Here is a 21,246-nt window from a genome sequence, read left to right as displayed (position 1 = left end):
ACCACCACTACCCTGTATGATCCTCTCTGCCCATGATTGCTAGGGAAAAAAATTAAATATCTATCTACTGGAATACAGCACAATCCCCTGATTTGTAACATTTTTGTATGTTGCATATTTGTAAGTATAGAAAATGTGCTTATCCTTTGTGTAGGGGATGCAGTAGTCATAATCTCTGTGTTGAAAACACAACTTGCACCTCCAACTGTTCCAGGTCATCCCCATCATCATTATCAGAGGCTATAGATCCTTCAACATCAGATGGAGACAATTCCTCAATGCTGGTGTTGGATAAAGAATCAGTGTAAATATAGTTAGGAATCAGTTACAGCATGGTATTCTCCTGCAAATATCCAGAGTAAGTTTGACCCAGTAGAACAACTACACATGCGACTGATATCTTTACAACTGTAAACATGAAAAAAAACTAATACCCTGGCTCATACCTTGTGCAGATAAATAAATAAATAATGTACCTCCACTGGACCAGGAATCAAGGAGCCTCAATCCTCACCACTGGCGACAGTGGGGGATATTCACTGAGAGGATGACAGGTACACATACCATATTTTCATATGCAGCTCTCTGCATCAAGTGCAGTTTTGCTTAAGACCACACAGAGACCACAGTCAGTCTGGGGTTAGTTTCTCCCTCTTTCTTCAGATCCCCAGTAAGGGTCGCCAATGGCACAGCTATAGACCTGAGATCCCAGATGAGCAGTCAAGCCGAGTCCCCCAGCACTCTCTCTGTCCAGCCAGTGCTTCATGTTCCTACCCAAGTAACTGACACACACACTCTTGGAGATTTGTTTTACACACACACACACACACACACACACACACACACACACACACACACACACACACACACACACACACATGCACCTGGAAAAGGCTGGCTATGTCCCCTTCTGCCCAGACTATAAGGTAGTTACCACTGCCATCAGAACCTCTTATCAGCTACTTTGAGCCCTTTAAAAAGGCTGTCCAATTTTAGTGTGTAATATTAATACTAGTACAAATGGCAGTTTGACCAAGAGCAAGGCTGTTAGGAGTGACCCACACAGTGTCACCAAATAAATATGCAAGTACTCTCAAAACTTAAATATCTCTACAAACATCAGCCACAATGAAAGATTTAAATATATTTAATAATAAATAATAAAAGAACGATACAATACTAAATATATATTCATAGGGTTCCCCTTTATAATCTCGAAATACTGAAATATCGAATTTCAGTATCCTGAGACCATAAAGGCAAAACTTCAAAATAGCAAAAGTGCATGATCGCAAATCAGGATATCTCGAATTTGTGATTATGCATTTATGCTATGTGATGGGTAGTGTTTGGCTGGGATGGTGTTCGGTGTACTGAGTGAATTTATGTGCAATTTCAGGTAAGTGAGTGTATGTGAGTGTGTTTGTAAGTTATATGTGTGGGTTAGGGTAGACAGGTGAAAGTATGAGTGTGTAAATGTTGGATGTGTTGGTCTTTGTATATGTGTGATGTGTGTGTGTGTGTGTGTGTGTGTGTGTGTGTGTGTGTGTGTGTGTGTGTGTATGTGTGTGTGTGTGTGTGTGCATGAGGAACTGTAGAATGTTTGAGTGAGAGTTTGCTGTCTTTGTTTCTTTGTGCAATCTCAGAGTTAGTATATATAAGTAGGGGGTGGGGGGTGCAGCTTCCCACATGGGGGGTGCAGGGGGGCTTGCCCCCCTGCTTATCTGTAGTGTAGGGTTGTTTAGTTTTTATAGTGTGGGTAGAATGGTGTATGTGTTGTGTGATATATGCTGTTTGTATGTTCGTGGTTTTGTGTTTCGCGGTTTTGGGTTTCGGGATTTTTGATTGTTCTCCTTTATGGTCTCGGGATACTGAAATTCGATATTTCAGTATTTCAAGATTATAAAGGGGAACCATTCACAGTGATGTCAAAGCTCAAAGCCACAGGAAATATTTAAAACAACATTGCAGGACAGTCTGAAATAAATAAAGAAAAATAACTAAACTAAACTTCACTATATTCCTGACTGTATCAAAGAGAATTTTACTGTTCCCTAGAAACTTACTTCATTAGAACAAGGCAGATGTGGTGAATGGATCTTGTTGTTGTCAGGTCCAAGACACAATGCAGAATGCTTTGTCTCACTAAGAGACTTCTCAAAATAATATCTAAAATATTACTGCTGGGATAGCTTGCAGAATGACATCACTTCTTGTCATCTGACCCTAGTTCTCAGGCCAAAATCTCCATTGCTGAAGCTGGCAGTATTTAGCATCTACCGGTTAAAATATACAGACAAGGGCTTCTCCTCAGATCTCTGGTAGATGCTGGAAGTATCTCCTTTCATCACACCCTTGTGTGCCTGTCTATCATAAGTCACACAGATTTAATGATGTTTAGAGAGACTATGAGGTAAGGAGGACCTGCAGATGTCAATATAATGAACTAGGACTATACACATTGGGCATTTGCAGTTAAAAGTCTCTGGGGCCACCCCAGGTCTGACCCAACACCCATCACCACATTGTGGGACTCTGTGGAGTTCATACTGCTTTTAGAGAGGGCAGACACTCCACTGTCTCTATAACATGTGGTTCTGTTGATGACCCTACATTCCCATGCCAGGGCTTCTACTCTGCAGGTGTCACTTCAGACCATATTTGTGACCCTGTGCCAGACCATATCATACCTGCAGCCTTGTGCCAGACCATTTCATACTTCCAGCCCTGCCTACTCATCACATTCACATTGATGGCAACCTTAGCCCAGGCAGGGTCTCAGTAGGGCTGGTTGTCAGCATGGATGTCAAACAGCTGCCAGTCATAGAGGTGGGACCTGGAGTGCCACCTTCTTCTCAGCATCTGGTAATTTGAGCTTACAGATGGATGTCAATTATCCAGCATATGTAGCAGTTTTTCTCCTGAGTGTCTGATATTTTAGACATTGCTCTGTTAGCATGGAAAAACAGTGGGATTAGCAGCCTTGTTCCTTCATGGACATTACGATTCCTTACACACTACATTCTAGTAATTTATTTCTATTTATATATTTATCCTTTGTTGACCAGGTTAGTCATTAGCAGTCTCTTTTCAAGGGATCTGAGGTGGTATTTATACTACTGTACTAAGCTATTTACTATGCTGTATTTGTGCCCGAGCAGTATTTATACTACTGTACTAAGCTATTTACTATGCTGTATTTGTGCCAGAGCAGTATTTATACTACTGTACTAAGCTATTTACTATGCTGTATTTGTGCCCGAGCAGTACTTATACTACTGTACTAAGCTATTTACTATGCTGTATTTGTGCCCGAGCAGTATTTATACTACTGTACTAAGCTATTTACTATGCTGTATTTGTGCCCGAGCAGGTTTATACTACTGTACTAAGCTAAGCTATTTATGTGTATTTGTGCCAATAGTATATTATATTATCACCTACTATTTAATATGCTGTATTTGTGCCCGAGCAGTACTTATACTACTATACTAAGCTATTTACTATGCTGTATTTGTGCCCGAACAGTATTTATACTACTGTACTAAGCTATTTACTATGCTGTATTTGTGCCCGAGCAGTATTTATACTACTGTACTAAGCTATTTATTATGCAGTATTTGTGCCCGAGCAGTATTTATACTACTGTACTAAGCTATTTATTATGCAGTATTTGTACCCAAGCAGTATTTATACTACTGTACTAAGCTATTTATTATGCAGTATTTGTGCCCAAGCAGTATTTATACTACTGTACTAAGCTATTTACTATGCTGTATTTGTGCCCGAGCAGTACTTATACTACTGTACTAAGCTATTTACTATGCTGTATTTGTGCCCGAGCAGTATTTATACTACTGTACTAAGCTATTTATTCTGCTGTATTTCTGCCCGAGCAGTATTTATACTACTGTACTAAGCTATTTATTATGCAGTATTTGTGCCCAAGCAGTATTTATACTACTGTACTAAGCTATTTACTATGCTGTATTTGTGCCCGAGCAGTTCTTATACTACTGTACTAAGCTATTTATTCTGCTGTATTTGTGCCCGAGCAGTATTTATACTACTGTACTAAGCTATTTATTATGCTGTATTTGTGCCCCAGCAGTATTTATACTACTGTACTAAGCTATTTACTATGCTGTATTGGTGCCTTAGCGTAAGATATCTGTATCTGCATTTTTTAAGTAAATTCCAGGCATGTAAGGTATATTGAGCACATATTCTCAACAAAACAGGCACATAACTGCAACTGAACAACTGCAATTGTCCATTACAATATCCGTGATAACAATGTTGTGGTAAGTTAAATATGTGTAAAGCGCACATTACTGCAGGACTATTGAACACAGCTCTCAGTATGAGCTCTGTATGGCTACCATCTACCTTAACAATCCTGCATGTTACTATATTCAGTACATTGGCAACATACCCCTGCATACACTTTCAGAAGTGCACACATTTAGAAGTACTGACAAACTGACATCCATTATAGGCCTTGGAGTAAAACGAAGACCAAAAGTTACAAGTGTACAAAGAAACGGATGTGTAAAAATGTGGCACTTACCTTATTTAAGCAAATATCTCATTGAGAGGGAACATTTTTCAAAAGTACCCTTAGCTGGATTCAAACTCTGCTTACAGAAATGTTCTTCCATACTGCGATGAGGCTTCATGCTTCTAGTTGTACTTACATCATGTGGATTCACTCATTTAGGAGCAATGATTACAGAATTTAGGGCTCATTGCATTATTGCTTCTTAATTACTTACTTTTCACAATGAGCAAACCAGATTGAAATCATGATGGTTTCTACAAAATGCCATGCACACACCCAAGCACCTGCAGGCAGCTCTGGGCCCATGCACTCAGCTGACTATTTTAGGGGTGTGAAAACTGTCATCCTGAATTTAGCCATCTTTAGAGGGAGACACTTTACAGCACACATTTATATCAACATAAATAGGTATGGAGGACTGCCACATTTCACACCTAAAACTGCTATTAGAACCATAAAAATATAGTACCTATATTTTCACAGTTTGCCTTTCATACAACAAATGACTTGCCCATCATTGCATGGTATGGTAGATAGGACATGTGTGAACTTCTTGGGCACCATTTTTTATTATTTTTCCTGAGATCCTTCTAGGAGAGACATTATGGCTAGAAGAGGTAACCGTAGTGCTCCTTTCAGAGCACAGAGGTTTTGTGAGAAGGAATCTATGATATTTCTTTAACTCCACCATAAAAATTACAGACAACTGCTTATGTAGGAGAGTTGTACAGGACCTCAGTATAAAGGTGAAGACTAGAATAGCTTAGCCATGGCTGTTGCATGCAATAAGAGGAAGAAATTGCTGTCTAAGAGTAAGAGGGAGCAAGCCCTAAACTGGAAACACTCCATCTTCAGCTTAAATAAGCAAATAAGACTCCTTGTGAAGTCCTCCAAAGCAAACTATGACTTCAAATTAGCTTCCTGAATTAAGGACCACCATAAGGCATTCTTTAGATACATCCGTAACCTAAAAGGAAAGGCCCAGATTTGTGCCGAACTGGTAGTTAATGATACCACATATACTAAGCCGGTGGACATTGCTAACCTGTTGGCTGACAGGTTCTGTGAAAACCTCAATCCCCTGTCCCTGTCATACATACCCCATGACATCCCTGCCACCTGCCCCCTACCTTGTATCTCTAAAGAGCAGGTCATGAAGGCCCTCTCTAACATCTATGGGACCTGATAACATCCCAGGCTGTCTCCTACATGTGCTCCAACAAGAATTGGTAACACCACTGGGTACTCATTTCAATCATAGTCTAAGCACCAGCTTCACCCCGGCTTAATGGAAAACAGCCACAATCATTAATTTTCATAAGGATGGTGCTTCTACTGACCCCAAGAACTATAGACCTATTAGTCTGACTAGCCTTATCTGTAAGGCCATGGAGCGAATCATCATGGATCTCATCAACAAATATATAAGAAATCTCCAAACACTTGACCCTTCTCAGTTTGGTTTTCTCAAAGGGAGATCATAGCTTTTAAACCTGGTGGACTTCTTCAAGACAGTCACCAATACCCTGGACAAGGGGAAATCTGTGCATACAACCTACCTAGACTTAGCCAAGAAGTTTGATACGATCGCCCACTCAGGCATCACTGACAAACTCACCCAGCTAGGTATCAACCCTTATATCATTAGATGGGCCACTAACTGTCTCACTGATAGAACACAGTCAAAATAGGGGAATTCACCTCCAACAGCAGACCTGTAACCAGTGGTGCTCCACAGGGATCAGTCCTGGGACCTCTGCTGTTTGGAAACTATTTCTCTGAAGTACAAGCAAAAACTAAACATCTGTGGCTGACAAACTTTGCTGATAACTACAAACTGGGAGAGGTCATAGAATCTCCAAATGATGTCTACATCCTACAAGAGGGTCTTATAGAAACAAATGATTGGTGCCAAAGTCATGGCCTTAAACTCAATGCAAAAAAATGTATTATCATTCCTTTTGATAAGTGCGATGTTCCTGATAACTACCACATCAACAGCAACACCTTAAGTACGCACTCAGTGGTGAGACCTGGGCAGACAGGTTGACAGCAACCTTACCTTTGACCATCATGTCACCACAATGGTATGAAGGGCATTCTATATTGCTCATCTCATAAGTAAGGGCATTGCTTCCAGAAAAAAAGGAGTTATAACCTCCTTGTACTTTTCCCTCATCAGGCCAATAATTGAGTACAACGCCCCTTTTGGTATGTACCTTTCCAAGCACCTGCATCAATTGGAGAGACCACAAAGGTTCCTCACAAGGAAAATTCAAGGTGTCCAGCATCTGTCCTATGTGGATCGACTGAAATCACTGTCACTTTATCTGTGTCATACAGACTACTCAGAGGCGACCTCTGCCTTGCATACAAGGCAATCTCGGACCTGCTTTACTGGGAATGGCATAAAGACAATGCCGGACCTTGCTTTACTGGGAATGCTGCATCTTCGTAAGTCAAATGGTACAAGGGTTACTCACTCTAAAGACCTTAACTTGATATATGATATTAATAGAACCTGCTGATTTGTCTCCCAGAGGTTACCACAACTCCCACTTCATGTGAAACAAAACACCTCATTGGACCCATTCAAACTCAGTCTGAATTATTGGATGGGTGACCGTAAATTCACCCCTGGGGTTCCACCTGTGTCCTTCTTCGATAGGGGCAATAAGTGATGATCATAGAAATAAGGGTAGAACTTGGCTAGGCTTGTAAGGGCCTAGGGCCATTAGCCTAGTGACTTCATATGAGCCTATGATTTGACATTCCATGCAGAGGGAACAGTGCTGTCACCATTATGGTGACAAAGTGATAAAGTCTTTACCTCCTTGGCCAAAGGCAAGGTGAATCCCAAGAGTGGGCAGCACCTATGTACTGTCAGTACACCTGTCTTAGGTACACCTTTAACATGCCACTGCATCCCATACACTAATATGACATTATATGCTCTTTTTATGTCTATTGCCTCTGCAGAAAATCAAAAGGAATAGGCAGATGCACTGGAGCAGAGTGGGGCTCCTAACAGACTAATGGAGTGAGTATACATGCTGTCATTAAAATGCTTAACTTTTGATAGTGACAGCATTAGACGATAATTAATAAACCAGTGCTTTATTGCTAATTACTAGCATAGATCAAAAGTAATTAGTATGACTGTGGAATGGCAGAAGTGTTTCCTTACACCTCCTCTTTTTTAATTTCTCCAAATCTTTTGGGTTTGTAATACCATAATGGGAATGGGCCCCATTCCTAAGTCAACGTATGATCAAAGTTCATGAAATTAGCATTATTTCAATCTTTGATATCAGCCAGAAGTGCTCTTCTCAGCACCCACAATGTGGCCAATAATGACCCCTTCTGCAATTCGTACAGAGTTACATTTATCAGTAAGATATCTAAATACAATCATGGAGTCTTTTTTTATAAGACCCGTTGCTCCTACTACTACTGGAACTGCCCGTGTAGCTTTCTTCCACATGGCTCTCATTTCTGCCTGCAAATCCTAATATCTTATGACTTAGTGTCTGCCTGTACACAAGACACTGTAGTCACTGGGTGTAGTGATTTCAGTGATCAATGCTACTTTTGTCTGGTTTTCTCACATCTATCTTTTAAACTATTGGTAATGGGTGGTCCTGTGTGATGTAGACAATTATTTCCTATGAGGCTTTGTGGCTCATGTTTTTACTGTTTTTCAGCTACTTCAATATTATAATGTTTGCACAATCCCCAGTACAACAGTCTTGCCACATTATTATACCTTTCAGTATACAGTCCTTCTGCCATTAGTATGTCACAGCCAGCAACAAGGTATGCAACTGTTTCCAATTCTGTTTTACAAAACCTACATTTGTCTGTTTCTCCCACATGTTCAATGGACTTTGTAAACCAACGTGTACGTAGTCCATTATCTTGGACCACCAATATTAACCTTTCATCTTTTAGTCTGACTTTGCCTCTCCTTAACCATTCCTGCATTTCATCCTGCTCAACATGAGGTTTTTCCAGAAGTTTTCTATACTTGCAACTATAGTTATGCAATTTCCACATTTCTTGCCTTCTCATCTGGTCCTTCACCTTATATTCTTTCTTTTGTTTTTGGCACATTCATTTGCTGCCTGATTTTTATCTACATCTGTTTTGATTTCCATTCCTGCTTGAAGTTGATATTTATTTATTTTTTTTATTTTATTTTACATTTGTTGACTGGGCTGGTCCAACTGGATTCATGTCCATTTTCAGCAGAGGCCCGGGAAGAAAAGCTCCAAGTGAGGTTCAAAAAACATTGAGCATTAATCATTAAAAGCATTTAACAGTAAAAAAAGTTATACGTATAGTTCAGAGAAGAAAAAGTGTTTTTTTTACAGTGTCTACAATAAGCAAAAATAAGAACATCAAATGGAAAAAAGCAAATTTGAATTTAGTAGTAAGTTTTTGATAAGATTTGAAGCAAGATAAGTGAGAGTTCTAGGAGCAGAATGGTATCTAGTCAGGGTTAGAGCAGGGGCAGAGCCAGTGAGTTAGGAGATGAGTTCAGGGGCAGAGCCAGTGAGTTAGGAGGTGAGTTCAGGGGCAGAGCCAGTGAGTTAGGAGGTGAGTTCAGGGGCAGAGTCAGTGAGTTAGGAGGTGAGTTCAGGGGCAGAGTCAGTGAGTTAGGAGGTGAGTTCAGGGGCAGAGCCAGTGAGTTAGGAGGTGAGTTCAGGGGCAGAGCCAGTGAGTTAGGAGGTGAGTTCAGGGGCAGAGTCAGTGAGTTAGGAGGTGAGTTCAGGGGCAGAGTCAGTGAGTTAGGAGGTGAGTTCAGGGGCAGAGTCAGTGAGTTAGGAGGCGAGTTCAGGGGCAGAGTCAGTGAGTTAGGAGGTGAGTTCAGGGGCAGAGCCGGTGAGTTAGGAGGTGAGTTCAGGGGCAGAGCCAGTGAGTTAGGAGGTGAGTTCAGGGGCAGAGCCAGTGAGTTAGGAGGGGAGTTCAGGGGCAGAGCCAATGAGTTAGGAGGGGAGTTCAGGGGCAGAGTCAGTGAGGTAGGAGGTGAGTTCAGGGGCAGAGCCAGTGAGTTAGGAGGTGAGTTCAGGGGCAGGGCCGGTGAGTTAGGAGGTGAGTTCAGGGGCAGAGCCAGTGAGTTAGGAGGTGAGTTCAGGGGCAGAGCCAGTGAGTTAGGAGGGGAGTTCAGGGGCAGAGCCAATGAGTTAGGAGGGGAGTTCAGGGGCAGAGTCAGTGAGGTAGGAGGTGAGTTCAGGGGCAGAGCCAGTGAGTTAGGAGGTGAGTTCAGGGGCAGAGTCAGTGAGTTAGGAGGTGAGTTCAGGGGCAGAGTCAGTGAGTTAGGAGGCGAGTTCAGGGGCAGAGTCAGTGAGGTAGGAGGTGAGTTCAGGGGCAGAGCCAGTGAGTTAGGAGGTGAGTTCAGGGGCAGGGCCGGTGAGTTAGGAGGTGAGTTCAGGGGCAGAGCCGGTGAGTTAGGAGGTGAGTTCTGAGTTGGGATTTGAAGCTGGGAAGAGTGGAGAGAGCAGTGAGGCTGGAAGGAAGGGAGTTCCAGGATTTTCCAATTGTGTTGGAAAACAAGGAATCGCCTGCTAAGTTGTTGGATTTACAGGTAGATATTAGAAGTTTGTTAGAGGAATACAGACTTTTGAGATTACAATAAGGGCTAATGAGAGTTGTGAGTATAGGGGTGCTGGTGGGTTTGTAGAGGATTTTATGGGCTAAAGAGAGCTGGTGAAATAAGATGAGATTTTGCAGTTCTAGCCATCCCAGTTGTTTTAAGTTTAGGCAGTGGTGAGTTCTAAAGGTAGAGCCAGAGGCAAATCTGGCAATACTGTTGTAGGCAACAGTTAGTTTGGAGAGGTTAGTTTTCGACAGATATGTATAGATGGGGGAGGCGTACAGTAGGGTAGAAATCAAATGGGTACGTGCTATGGAAGTTCTGGCAAGTGGTGTAAGAAATGGTTTAATTTTAAACAAGGAGCCTAGTTTTCTGTTGACTAGTTTTATTGTGTTGTTAATGTGCAAGTCAAAGCATAGGTTGTTGTCTATCTCTACTCCGTGGTGCTTGGTGGAGGGGTCAGGAGATATGTAGGTGCCATTATTAGAGAAGACAGAGAAATTGAGTGGAGAAGATTTTCGGGTGGGGGAGAAAAGTAATAATTTGATTTTCTTTGGGTTTAAGATTAAGCATCTGTTTAAGAACCATTTTTCAACATTTTGGAAAGTCTGTTGGGTAACAGAGTGTAATTCAGAGGGGGATGTGGCAGAACAAATCAAAATAGAATCATCAACATATTGTATACAGGTAGCAGAGGACAGACTGGTATGTAGGTCATTGATGAAGATTGAGAACAGAAGGGAGCCCAGTATTGATCCTTGGGGGACTCCTAGGGTAATAGGTAGTAGGTTGGATAAGCTGTTTTCCCAGCGCACTGCCTGTTGTCTGTTAAGAAGATATGATTTGAACCATTTTATTGCACTAGAGTCAAGAGCAAAAGTTTTAAGTATAAAATAGTATCTGGTGGTTGACCATATCAAAAGCTTTGGATAGGTCAATAAAGAGAGCAGAGGTTAGTATGTTATTGTTCCGGTTTTTGTTGATACAGTCAGTAAAAGAAAGAAGGGCTGAGGTGGTGCTGTGGTAAGGCCTGAAGCCATGTTGACAGTCGGATAGTAGGTTGTGGTTTAATAGGTGCTTAAGAAGTTGTTTTTGGATGCATTTCTTCATGATTTTAGCTAAGGGGGACAGTAAGGCTATGGGACGGTAGTTTGAGAGTTCTGTAGAGATCCCTCCTTTATGCAGGGGAATGATATGTGAAATTTTCCAAAGTGAAGGAATGCAGCCTTCTACAATGGTTCTGTTAATCAGGATGGAAATGGGATAGGCTAATGGACTGGCTGCAATTTTTAGATACTGAGCTGGTAAAAGATCAGCAGAAGGTGAGGAGATTTTAAGTTTGTGGAGGAAAGAATGAATAAGTGAAGTGGGTACAGGTTGCAGTTGAAAGGTGGGAATAGAAGTGTTAGTAGAGAGGGACTGAGAGGAGGTATTAGGGGCTAGTTGGTTAGCTAAAGACTGGACAGTTTCAGTGAAGAAGGTATTGAAGGCATCAGCAGTTTGTTTTGGGTTGTTTTTGGAAGTGCCTAGGGGGTGTGGGGTGTCATTGTGGCCAGGCTTTAGGAGAGAGTTTATGCCTGCCCAGAACTTTTGTGGATTATGTTGGTTAGCTTGTTGTAGATGGCAGTAGTAGTTTCACTTTTGTGGGTTTTGTTGGTTGGTTTGTTGTAAATGGCAGTAGTAGTTTCACTTTTGTGGGTTTTGTTGGTTAGCTTGTTGTAAATGGCAGTAGCAGTTTCACTTTTGTCGGTTTTGTTGGTTGGTTTGCTGTAAATGGCAGTAGTAGTTTACATTTGCGGATTATGTTGGTTAGTTTGCTGTAAATGGCAGTAGTAGTTTCACTTTTGTGGGTTTTGTTGGTTAGCTTGTTGTAAATGGCAGTAGTAGTTTCACTTTTGTGGGTTTTGTTGGTTGGTTTGCTGTAAATGGCAGTAGTAGTTTCACTTTTGCGAATTATGTTGGTTGGTTTGCTGTATATGGCAGTAGTAGTTTCACTTTTGCGAATTATGTTGGTTGGTTTGCTGTAAATGGCAGTAGTAGTTTCACTTTTGTGGATTATGTTGGTTAGCTTGTTGTAGATGGCAGTAGTAGTTTCACTTTTGTGGGTTTTGTTGGTTGGTTTGTTGTAGATGGCAGTAGTAGTTTAACTTTTGCGAATTATGTTGGTTGGTTTGCTGTAAATGGCAGTAGTAGTTTCACTTTTGTGGATTATGTTGGTTAGCTTGTTGTAGATGGCAGTAGTAGTTTCACTTTTGTGGGTTTTGTTGGTTGGTTTGCTGTAAATGGCAGTAGTCGTTTCACTTTTGCGGATTATGTTGGTTGGTTTGCTGTAAATGGCAGTAGTAGTTTCACTTTTGTGGGTTTTGTTGGTTGGTTTGCTGTAAATGGCAGTAGTCATTTCACTTTTGTGGGTTTTGTTGGTTAGCTTGTTGTAGATGGCAGTAGTAGTTTCACTTTTGTGGGTTTTGTTGGTTAGCTTGTTGTAAATGGCAGTAGTAGTTTCACTTTTGCAGATTATGTTGCTTGGTTTGTTGTAAATGGCAGTAGTAGTTTCACTTTTGTGGATTATGTTGGTTGGCTTGTTGTAAATAGCAGTAGTAGTTTCACTTTTGTGAATTATGTTGGTTGGTTTGTTGTAGATGGCAGTAGTAGTTTCACTTTTGTGGGTTTTGTTGGTTAGATTGTTGTAGATGGCAGTAGTAGTTTCACTTTTGTGGGTTTTGCTGGTTAGATTGTTGTAGATGGCAGTAGTAGTTTCACTTTTGTGGGTTTTGTTGGTAAACTTGTTGTAGATGGCAGTAGTAGTTTCACTTTTGCGGATTATGTTGGTTAGCTTGTTGTATATGGCTGTAGTAGTTTCACTTTTGCGAATTATGTTGGTTGGTTTGCTGTAAATGGCAGTAGTAGTTTCACTTTTGTGGGTTTTGTTGGTTGGTTTGTTGTAAATGGCAGTAGTAGTTTCACTTTTGTGGGTTTTGTTGTTTGGTTTGCTGTAGATGGCAGTAGTAGTTTCACTTTTATGGGTTTTGTTGGTTAGCTTGTTGTAGATGGCAGTAGTAGTTTCACTTTTGTGGGTTTTGTTGGTAAGCTTGTTGTAGATGGCAGTAGTAGTTTCACTTTTGCGGATTATGTTGGTTAGCTTGTTGTATATGGCAGTAGTAGTTTCACTTTTGTGGGTTTTGTTGGTTGGTTTGCTGTAAATGGCAGTAGTTTCACTTTTGCAGATTATGTTGGTTGGTTTGCTGTAAATGGCAGTAGTAGTTTCACTTTTGTGGGTTTTGTTGGTTGGTTTGCTGTAAATGGCAGTAGTAGTTTCACTTTTGTGGGTTTTGTTGGTTGGTTTGCTGTAAATGGCAGTAGTAGTTTCACTTTTGTGGGTTTTGTTGGTTAGCTTGTTGTAGATGGCAGTAGTAGTTTCACTTTTGTGGGTTTTGTTGGTTAGCTTGTTGTAAATGGCAGTAGTAGTTTCACTTTTGCGGATTATGTTGGTTAGCTTGTTGTATATGGCAGTAGTAGTTTCACTTTTGTGGGTTTTGTTGGTTGGTTTGCTGTAAATGGCAGTAGTCGTTTCACTTTTGCGGATTATGTTGGTTAGTTTGCTGTAAATGGCAGTAGTAGTTTCACTTTTGCGGATTATGTTGGTTGGTTTGCTGTAAATAGCAGTAGTAGTTTCACTTTTGTGGATTATGTTGGTTGGTTTGTTGTAAATGGCAGTAGTCATTTCACTTTTGCGGATTATGTTGGTTAGTTTGCTGTAAATGGCAGTAGTAGTTTCACTTTTGCGGATTATGTTGGTTAGTTTGCTGTAAATGGCAGTAGTCGTTTCACTTTTCGGATTATGTTGGTTGGTTTGCTGTAAATAGCAGTAGTAGTTTCACTTTTGCGGATTATGTTGGTTGGTTTGCTGTAAATGGCAGTAGTAGTTTCACTTTTGTGGGTTTTGGTTAGCTTGTAGATGGCAGTAGTAGTTTCACTTTTGCAGATGATGTTGTTTGGTTTGTTGTAAATGACAGTGATAGTTTCACTTTTGCGGATTATGTTGGTTTGCTGTAAATGGCAGTAGTAGTTTAACTTTTGCAGATTATGTTGGTTGGTTTGTTGTATATGGCAGTAGTAGTTTCACTTTTGCGGATTATGTTGGTTGGTTTGCTGTAAATGGCAGTAGTAGTTTCACTTTTGCGGATTATGTTGGTTGGTTTGCTGTAAATGGCAGTAGTAGTTTCACTTTTGTGGGTTTTGTTGTTTGGTTTGTTGTAGATGGCAGTAGTAGTTTCACTTTTGTGGGTTTTGTTGGTTAGCTTGTTGTAGATGGCAGTAGTAGTTTCACTTTTGTGGGTTTTGTTGGTTAGCTTGTTGTAAATGGCAGTAGTAGTTTCACTTTTGCGGATTATGTTGGTTAGCTTGTTGTAAATGGCAGTAGTAGTTTCACTTTTGTGGGTTTTGTTGGTTGGTTTGCTGTAAATGGCAGTAGTAGTTTCACTTTTGTGGATTATGTTGGTTAGTTTGCTGTAAATGGCAGTAGTAGTTTCACTTTTGCGGATTATGTTGGTTGGTTTGCTGTAAATGGCAGTAGTAGTTTCACTTTTGCGGATTATGTTGGTTAGTTTGCTGTAAATGGCAGTAGTAATTTCACTTTTGTGGGTTTTGTTGGTTAGCTTGTTGTATATGGCAGTAGTAGTTTCACTTTTGCGGATTATGTTGGCTGGTTTGCTGTAAATGGCAGTAGTAGTTTCACTTTTGCGGATTATGTTGGTTGGTTTGCTGTAAATGGCAGTAGTAGTTTCACTTTTGTGGATTATGTTGGTTAGCTTGTTGTAGATGGCAGTAGTAGTTTCACTTTTGCGGATTATGTTGGTTAGTTTGCTGTAAATAGCAGTAGTAGTTTCACTTTTGTGGATTATGTTGGTTGGTTTGTTGTAAATGGCAGTAGTCATTTCACTTTTGCGGATCATGTTGGTTAGTTTGCTGTAAATGGCAGTAGTAGTTTCACTTTTGCGGATTATGTTGGTTAGTTTGCTGTAAATGGCAGTAGTCGTTTCACTTTTGCGGATTATGTTGGTTGGTTTGCTGTAAATAGCAGTAGTAGTTTCACTTTTGCGGATTATGTTGGTTGGTTTGCTGTAAATGGCAGTAGTAGTTTCACTTTTGTGGGTTTTGTTGGTTAGCTTGTAGATGGCAGTAGTAGTTTCACTTTTGCAGATGATGTTGTTTGGTTTGTTGTAAATGACAGTTATAGTTTCACTTTTGCGGATTATGTTGGTTTGCTGTAAATGGCAGTAGTAGTTTAACTTTTGCAGATTATGTTGGTTGGTTTGTTGTATATGGCAGTAGTAGTTTCACTTTTGCGGATTATGTTGGTTGGTTTGCTGTAAATGGCAGTAGTCGTTTCACTTTTGCGGATTATTTTGGTTGGTTTGCTGTAAATGGCAGTAGTCGTTTCACTTTTGTGGATTATGTTGGTTAGTTTGCTGTAAATGGCAGTAGTCGTTTCACTTTTGTGGATTATGTTGGTTAGTTTGCTGTAAATGGCAGTAGTAGTTTCACTTTTGCGGATTATGTTGGTTGGTTTGCTGTAAATGGCAGTAGTAGTTTCACTTTTGCGGATTATGTTGGTTAGTTTGCTGTAAATGGCAGTAGTAGTTTCACTTTTGTGGGTTTTGTTGGTTAGCTTATTGTATATGGCAGTAGTAGTTTCACTTTTGCGGATTATGTTGGTTAGTTTGCTGTAAATGGCAGTAGTAGTTTCACTTTCGTGGATTATGTTGGTTAGCTTGTTGTAGATGGCAGTAGTAGTTTCACTTTTGTGGGTTTTGTTGGTTAGCTTGTTGTAAATGGCAGTAGTAGTTTCACTTTTGTGGGTTTTGTTGGTTGGTTTGCTGTAAATGGCAGTAGTAGTTTCACTTTTGCAGATTATGTTGGTTGGTTTGGCTTGTTGTAAATGGCAGTAGTAGTTTCACTTTTGTGGGTTTTGTTGGTTGGTTTGCTGTAAATGGCAGTAGTAGTTTCACTTTTGTGGGTTTTGTTGGTTGGTTTGCTGTAAATGGCAGTAGTAGTTTCACTTTTGCGGATTATGTTGGTTGGTTTGCTGTAAATGGCAGTAGTAGTTTCACTTTTGTGGGTTTTGTTGGTTGGTTTGCTGTAAATGGCAGTAGTAGTTTCACTTTTGTGGGTTTTGTTGGTTAGCTTGTTGTAGATGGCAGTAGTAGTTTCACTTTTGTGGGTTTTGTTGGTTAGCTTGTTGTAAATGGCAGTAGTAGTTTCACTTTTGCAGATTATGTTGGTTGGTTTTTTGTAAATGGCAGTAGTAGTTTCACTTTTGCGGATTATGTTGGTTGGCTTGTTGTAAATAGCAGTAGTAGTTTCACTTTTGCGAATTATGTTGGTTGGTTTGTTGTAGATGGCAGTAGTAGTTTCACTTTTGTGGGTTTTGTTGGTTAGATTGTTGTAGATGGCAGTAGTAGTTTCACTTTTGTGGGTTTTGTTGGTTAAATTGTTGTAGATGGCAGTAGTAGTTTCACTTTTGTGGGTTTTGTTGGTAAGCTTGTTGTAGATGGCAGTAGTAGTTTCACTTTTGCGGATTATGTTGGTTAGCTTGTTGTATATGGCAGTAGTAGTTTCACTTTTGCGAATTATGTTGGTTGGTTTGCTGTAAATGGCAGTAGTAGTTTCACTTTTGTGGGTTTTGTTGGTTGGTTTGTTGTAAATGGCAGTAGTAGTTTCACTTTTGTGGGTTTTGTTGTTTGGTTTGCTGTAGATGGCAGTAGTAGTTTCACTTTTATGGGTTTTGCTGGTTAGCTTGTTGTAGATGGCAGTAGTAGTTTCACTTTTGTGGGTTTTGTTGGTAAGCTTGTTGTAGATGGCAGTAGTAGTTTCACTTTTGCGGATTATGTTGGTTAGCTTGTTGTATATGGCAGTAGTAGTTTCACTTTTGTGGGTTTTGTTGGTTGGTTTGCTGTAAATGGCAGTAGTCGTTTCACTTTTGCGGATTATGTTGGTTGGTTTGCTGTAAATGGCAGTAGTAGTTTCACTTTTGTGGGTTTTATTGGTTGGTTTGCTGTAAATGGCAGTAGTAGTTTCACTTTTGTGGGTTTTGTTGTTTGGTTTGTTGTAGATGGCAGTAGTAGTTTCACTTTTGTGGGTTTTGTTGGTTAGCTTGTTGTAGATGGCAGTAGTAGTTTCACTTTTGTGGGTTTTGTTGGTTAGCTTGTTGTAAATGGCAGTAGTAGTTTCACTTTTGCGGATTATGTTGGTTAGCTTGTTGTAAATGGCAGTAGTAGTTTCACTTTTGTGGGTTTTGTTGGTTGGTTTGCTGTAAATGGCAGTAGTAGTTTCACTTTTGCGGATTATGTTGGTTAGTTTGCTGTAAATGGCAGTAGTAGTTTCACTTTTGCGGATTATGTTGGTTGGTTTGCTGTAAATAGCAGTAGTAGTTTCACTTTTGTGGATTATGTTGGTTGGTTTGTTGTAAATGGCAGTAGTCATTTCACTTTTGCGGATTATGTTGGTTAGTTTGCTGTAAATGGCAGTAGTAGTTTCACTTTTGCGGATTATGTTGGTTAGTTTGCTGTAAATGTCAGTAGTCGTTTCACTTTTGCGGATTATGTTGGTTGGTTTGCTGTAAATAGCAGTAGTAGTTTCACTTTTGCGGATTATGTTGGTTGGTTTGCTGTAAATGGCAGTAGTAGTTTCACTTTTGTGGGTTTTGTTGGTTAGCTTGTAGATGGCAGTAGTAGTTTCACTTTTGCAGATGATGTTGTTTGGTTTGCTGTAAATGACAGTGATAGTTTCACTTTTGCGGATTATGTTGGTTTGCTGTAAATGGCAGTAGTAGTTTAACTTTTGCAGATTATGTTGGTTGGTTTGTTGTATATGGCAGTAGTAGTTTCACTTTTGCGGATTATGTTGGTTGGTTTGCTGTAAATGGCAGTAGTTGTTTCACTTTTGCGGATTATGTTGGTTGGTTTGCTGTAAATGGCAGTAGTAGTTTCACTTTTGTGGGTTTTGTTGTTTGGTTTGCTGTAAATGGCAGTAGTAGTTTCACTTTTGTGGGTTTTGTTGGTTAGCTTGTTGTAGATGGCAGTAGTAGTTTCACTTTTGTGGGTTTTGTTGGTTAGCTTGTTGTAAATGGCAGTAGTAGTTTCACTTTTGCGGATTATGTTGGTTAGCTTGTTGTATATGGCAGTAGTAGTTCCACTTTTGTGGGTTTTGTTGGTTGGTTTGCTGTAAATGGCAGTAGTCGTTTCACTTTTGTGGATTATGTTGGTTAGTTTGCTGTAAATGGCAGTAGTAGTTTCACTTTTGCGGATTATGTTGGTTGGTTTGCTGTAAATGGCAGTAGTAGTTTCACTTTTGCGGATTATGTTGGTTAGTTTGCTGTAAATGGCAGTAGTAGTTTCACTTTTGTGGGTTTTGTTGGTTAGCTTGTTGTATATGGCAGTAGTAGTTTCACTTTTGCGGATTATGTTGGCTGGTTTGCTGTAAATGGCAGTAGTAGTTTCACTTTTGCGGATTATGTTGGTTGGTTTGCTGTAAATGGCAGTAGTAGTTTCACTTTTGTGGATTATGTTGGTTAGCTTGTTGTAGATGGCAGTAGTAGTTTCACTTTTGCGGATTATGTTGGTTAGTTTGCTGTAAATAGCAGTAGTAGTTTCACTTTTGTGGATTATGTTGGTTGGTTTGTTGTAAATGGCAGTAGTCATTTCACTTTTGCGGATTATGTTGGTTAGTTTGCTGTAAATGGCAGTAGTAGTTTCACTTTTGCGGATTATGTTGGTTAGTTTGCTGTAAATGGCAGTAGTCGTTTCACTTTTGCGGATTATGTTGGTTGCTTTGCTGTAAATAGCAGTAGTAGTTTCACTTTTGCGGATTATGTTGGTTGGTTTGCTGTAAATGGCAGTAGTAGTTTCACTTTTGTGGGTTTTGTTGGTTAGCTTGTAGATGGCAGTAGTAGTTTCACTTTTGCAGATGATGTTGTTTGGTTTGTTGTAAATGACAGTGATAGTTTCACTTTTGCGGATTATGTTGGTTTGCTGTAAATGGCAGTAGTAGTTTAACTTTTGCAGATTATGTTGGTTGGTTTGTTGTATATGGCAGTAGTAGTTTCACTTTTGCGGATTATGTTGGTTGGTTTGCTGTAAATGGCAGTAGTCGTTTCACTTTTGCGGATTATGTTGGTTGGTTTGCTGTAAATGGCAGTAGTCGTTTCACTTTTGTGGATTATGTTGGTTAGTTTGCTGTAAATGGCAGTAGTAGTTTCACTTTTGTGGATTATGTTGGTTAGTTTGCTGTAAATGGCAGTAGTAGTTTCACTTTTGCGGATTATGTTGGTTGGTTTGCTGTAAATGGCAGTAGTAGTTTCACTTTTGCGGATTATGTTGGTTGGTTTGCTGTAAATGGCAGTAGTAGTTTCACTTTTGTGGGTTTTGTTGGTTAGCTTGTTGTAGATGGCAGTAGTAGTTTCACTTTTGTGGGTTTTGTTGGTTAGCTTGTTGTAGATGGCAGTAGTAGTTTCACTTTTGTGGGTTTTGTTGGTTAGCTTGTTGTATATGGCAGTAGTAGTTTCACTTTTGCAGATTATGTTGGTTAGTTTGCTGTAAATGGCAGTAGTAGTTTCACTTTTGTGGATTATGTTGGTTAGCTTGTTGTAGATGGCAGTAGTAGTTTCACTTTTGTGGGTTTTGTTGGTTAGCTTGTTGTAAATGGCAGTAGTAGTTTCACTTTTGTGGGTTTTGTTGGTTAGTTTGCTGTAGATGGCAGTAGTAGTTTCACTTTTGCGGATTATGTTGGTTGGTTTGGTTTGCTGTAAATGGCAGTAGTAGTTTCACTTTTGTGGGTTATGTTGATTGGTTTGTTGTAAATGGCAGTAGTAGTTTCACTTTTGCAGATTATGTTGGTTGGTTTGTTGTATATGGCAGTAGTAGTTTCACTTTTGCGGATTATGTTGGTTGGTTTGCTGTAAATGGCAGTAGTAGTTTCACTTTTGTGGATTATGTTGGTTAGCTTGTTGTAGATGGCAGTAGTAGTTTCACTTTTGCGGATTATGTTGGTTGGTTTGCTGTAAATGGCAGTAGTAGTTTCACTTTTGTGGGTTTTGTTGGTTAGCTTGTAGATGGCAGTAGTAGTTTCACTTTTGCAGATGGTGTTGTTTGGTTTGTTGTAAATGACAGTGATAGTTTCACTTTTGCGGATTATGTTGTTTTGCTGTAAATGGCAGTAGTAGTTTAACTTTTGCGGATTATGTTGGTTAGCTTGTTGTAAATGGCAGTAGTAGTTTCTTTTATCCAGTAGTACAGCATTTTTAGTGAAGTTTCTTATTTGTCTAAAGTTAAGATGGTCAGAGGGATCTTTTGTGCTACGAAATTTGGTTCAGAGTTTTTTTTTCAGGAGAATTTTATCCCTTGTATCTTTTGAGAGCCAAGGGGGAGGTTTTGATTTAATTCTAATAGATCTTAAGGGAGCGTGAGAGTCTAGGATAGAAAGGAATCTGGAATTGAAGTAAGTTACAGGTTCATCCAGTGGCAGTTGTTTATGAGGAGACCAGTTGCATGCATTTAGTTCTGTAAGGAAGCTTTCAGGGTTAAAGTTTTTATTTGATCTGACCATTTTCTAGTTGGTTAGGTTAGTGGAGGTAGTTTTATGTCTGATTAGATAAGTGAGTGCATGGTCACTTAAATCATCGGATAGTGTCCCTACTGTATAAGTTTGGGAGTGACTATTTATTATTTATATGCTTCTGCTACACTAAGCAGGGAAGTCATCTTAGATTTATTCTCATGTTTCAAAATTTTCTCTGTGTTTGGATCTTGTGAAGTCAGCAGATATGTATGTAGTCTCATGATTGCAGATCTATAAATGTAATCAGTTTCAAGGAGGCCCATGCCTCCTTCGGAACAAGGAATATATAATCTTGGACTGATTTTTATAAATCATTTGATGAGCATGAAGCAGTATTCTTGTTTTACTTTCTAATCTATCCAACACCTTTTGGGGCCAGTCAGTCACTCAAAAACTGTAAGTTAGGACAGGAAGAGCAAATTGGTTTATAGCTTGAACTTTGTTCCTAGATGTCAACGCTATTTTCAGGATTAAT

The 21,246-nt window shown here is 39.8% G+C and overlaps 1 protein-coding gene across 1 annotated transcript in view; it reads right to left on the bottom strand.

Moving 5' to 3' along the window:
- Positions 1 to 15,441: 15,441 nt before the first annotated feature.
- Positions 15,442 to 21,246, bottom strand: part of LOC122802123 (calphotin-like) — a 34,794-nt gene continuing 28,989 nt past the window's right edge. The window contains exon 2 of the mRNA XM_044071805.1: positions 15,442 to 15,880. Within this exon, the coding sequence (XP_043927740.1) occupies positions 15,442 to 15,880 (439 nt within the window). The remainder of the gene's footprint in view (positions 15,881 to 21,246) is intronic.

This window comes from Protopterus annectens, chromosome 5.part0, assembly GCF_019279795.1.
Source record: "Protopterus annectens isolate FY-2018-M chromosome 5.part0, PAN1.0, whole genome shotgun sequence".
In the NCBI taxonomy this organism is placed as follows: domain Eukaryota; kingdom Metazoa; phylum Chordata; order Ceratodontiformes; family Protopteridae; genus Protopterus; species Protopterus annectens.
This window is presented reverse-complemented; position numbering and strand designations above follow the sequence as displayed.